This window comes from Haliaeetus leucocephalus, unplaced genomic scaffold (assembly GCF_000737465.1).
Source record: "Haliaeetus leucocephalus isolate CR32 unplaced genomic scaffold, Haliaeetus_leucocephalus-4.0 Scaffold356, whole genome shotgun sequence".
NCBI lineage: Eukaryota > Metazoa > Chordata > Aves > Accipitriformes > Accipitridae > Haliaeetus > Haliaeetus leucocephalus.
This window is the reverse complement of record NW_010972792.1, coordinates 13,341-14,647: the sequence shown is the minus strand read 5'-3', so window position 1 is coordinate 14,647 and position 1,307 is coordinate 13,341. Positions and strand designations below refer to the sequence as shown.

Sequence of the window (1,307 nt, the reverse complement as noted above, 5' to 3'; positions counted from 1 at the left end):
GCCTTGAGGGCCTGAATGGGGAGGTGGAGAGGGGGTCTGGGGGGGGCCTGAGGGTGTTTGGGGTCCCAGAGCGGGCTGCGGGGAGCCTTGGGGGGGGAGTGGGGATCCCTGGGGGCCCCCCTCATCTTCCTCACATTCTTCTCCTTTTCCTGCCCCCCCCTTTTCTTCCTTCTCCGGCCCCTCCTCTTCTTCACTTCACCTCGTGCCCCCCACACTCCTCTTCGTTGCACCTTCATCTCTCCTGTGCTCCTTCACCTTTTTCCCACCTCTTCCTCGCACCTCTTTTTCTCTTTGCACCCACTTGCCTTCCTTATGCCCCTCTTCCTCCTTATGACTCTCATCTTCCCCACACCCTCCTCCTCCTCCTGACCTCCAATGCTCGTGCCCCTCCTCCTCCTTGTGGTCCCCCACCTTTCTCATCCTCCTCCTCTTCCTCATGCTCCTTCACGTTTTCCACATGTCCCACCTCTCACACCCTCCTCTTTGTGCCCCCCCCATCTTCTCCTCTTCATTGCACCTTCCTCCTCCTTGTGGGCCTTCATCTTTCTCCCACCTTTCTCCTCTACCCTTCCTTGTCCCCCCCTCTGCTCCTCCCCCTCCCCTTCTTCATGCCCCTCCTCTTCCTCACACCCCTTCCTCGTGCCTCCTATTCCTCACACCTTCCTCCTCCTCGTGCCCCTTCTCTTCTTCCTTGCCCCCTTCTCTTTCTCATGCCTTTCTCCTCCTTGTGGCCCCTCCTCTGCCTCTCACCTTTCTTCTTATGCTCCACCTCTTCTTTGCACCTTTCTCCTTCTCATGGCCCTTCATCTTACTCCTACCTTTCTCCCCTTCCTCGCCCCCTCCTCCTCCTCTCTCCCTGTCTCCCCCTGCCCTTGACAGGCACAGGAGCTGAAGGAGCGGGGGAACCGGGCGCTGGCGGCGGGGGACGTGGTGGGGGCCGTACGCCATTACACGGCCGCCATCGCTCTGGATGGCCACAACCACGTCCTCTTCAGCAATCGCTCGGCCGCCTACGCCCGTCAGGGCGACTACGCCCGCGCCCTGGCCGATGCCTGCCGCACCCTTGAGCTGCGCCCCGACTGGGCCAAGGTGGGTGGGGGGAGCACCCACATGTGCCCCCAGTTGTGTCAGCCCCAAGGGGCTCACCTTGCACCCCCCCCAAACCCAGGGGTACTCACGCAAGGCAGCAGCGCTGGAGTTCCTGCATCGCTTCGAGGAGGCCAAGGCGGCTTACGAGGAGGGCCTGAAGCATGAACCGGGCAACGCGCAGCTGAAGGAGGGGCTGAGGGGGGTGGAGGCACGGCTGG

At 62.4% G+C, this 1,307-nt stretch overlaps 1 protein-coding gene across 1 annotated transcript in view; it reads left to right on the top strand.

The window, feature by feature from the left end:
* Positions 1–1,307, top strand: part of STIP1 (stress-induced phosphoprotein 1) — a gene marked incomplete at its 5' end in the record, with an annotated part of 8,080 nt that overhangs the window by 3,455 nt on the left and 3,318 nt on the right. Inside the window, 2 exons of the mRNA XM_010572829.1 lie at positions 880–1,089; positions 1,169–1,307. Of these exons, the coding sequence (XP_010571131.1) occupies positions 880–1,089; positions 1,169–1,307 (349 nt within the window). The remainder of the gene's footprint in view (positions 1–879; positions 1,090–1,168) is intronic.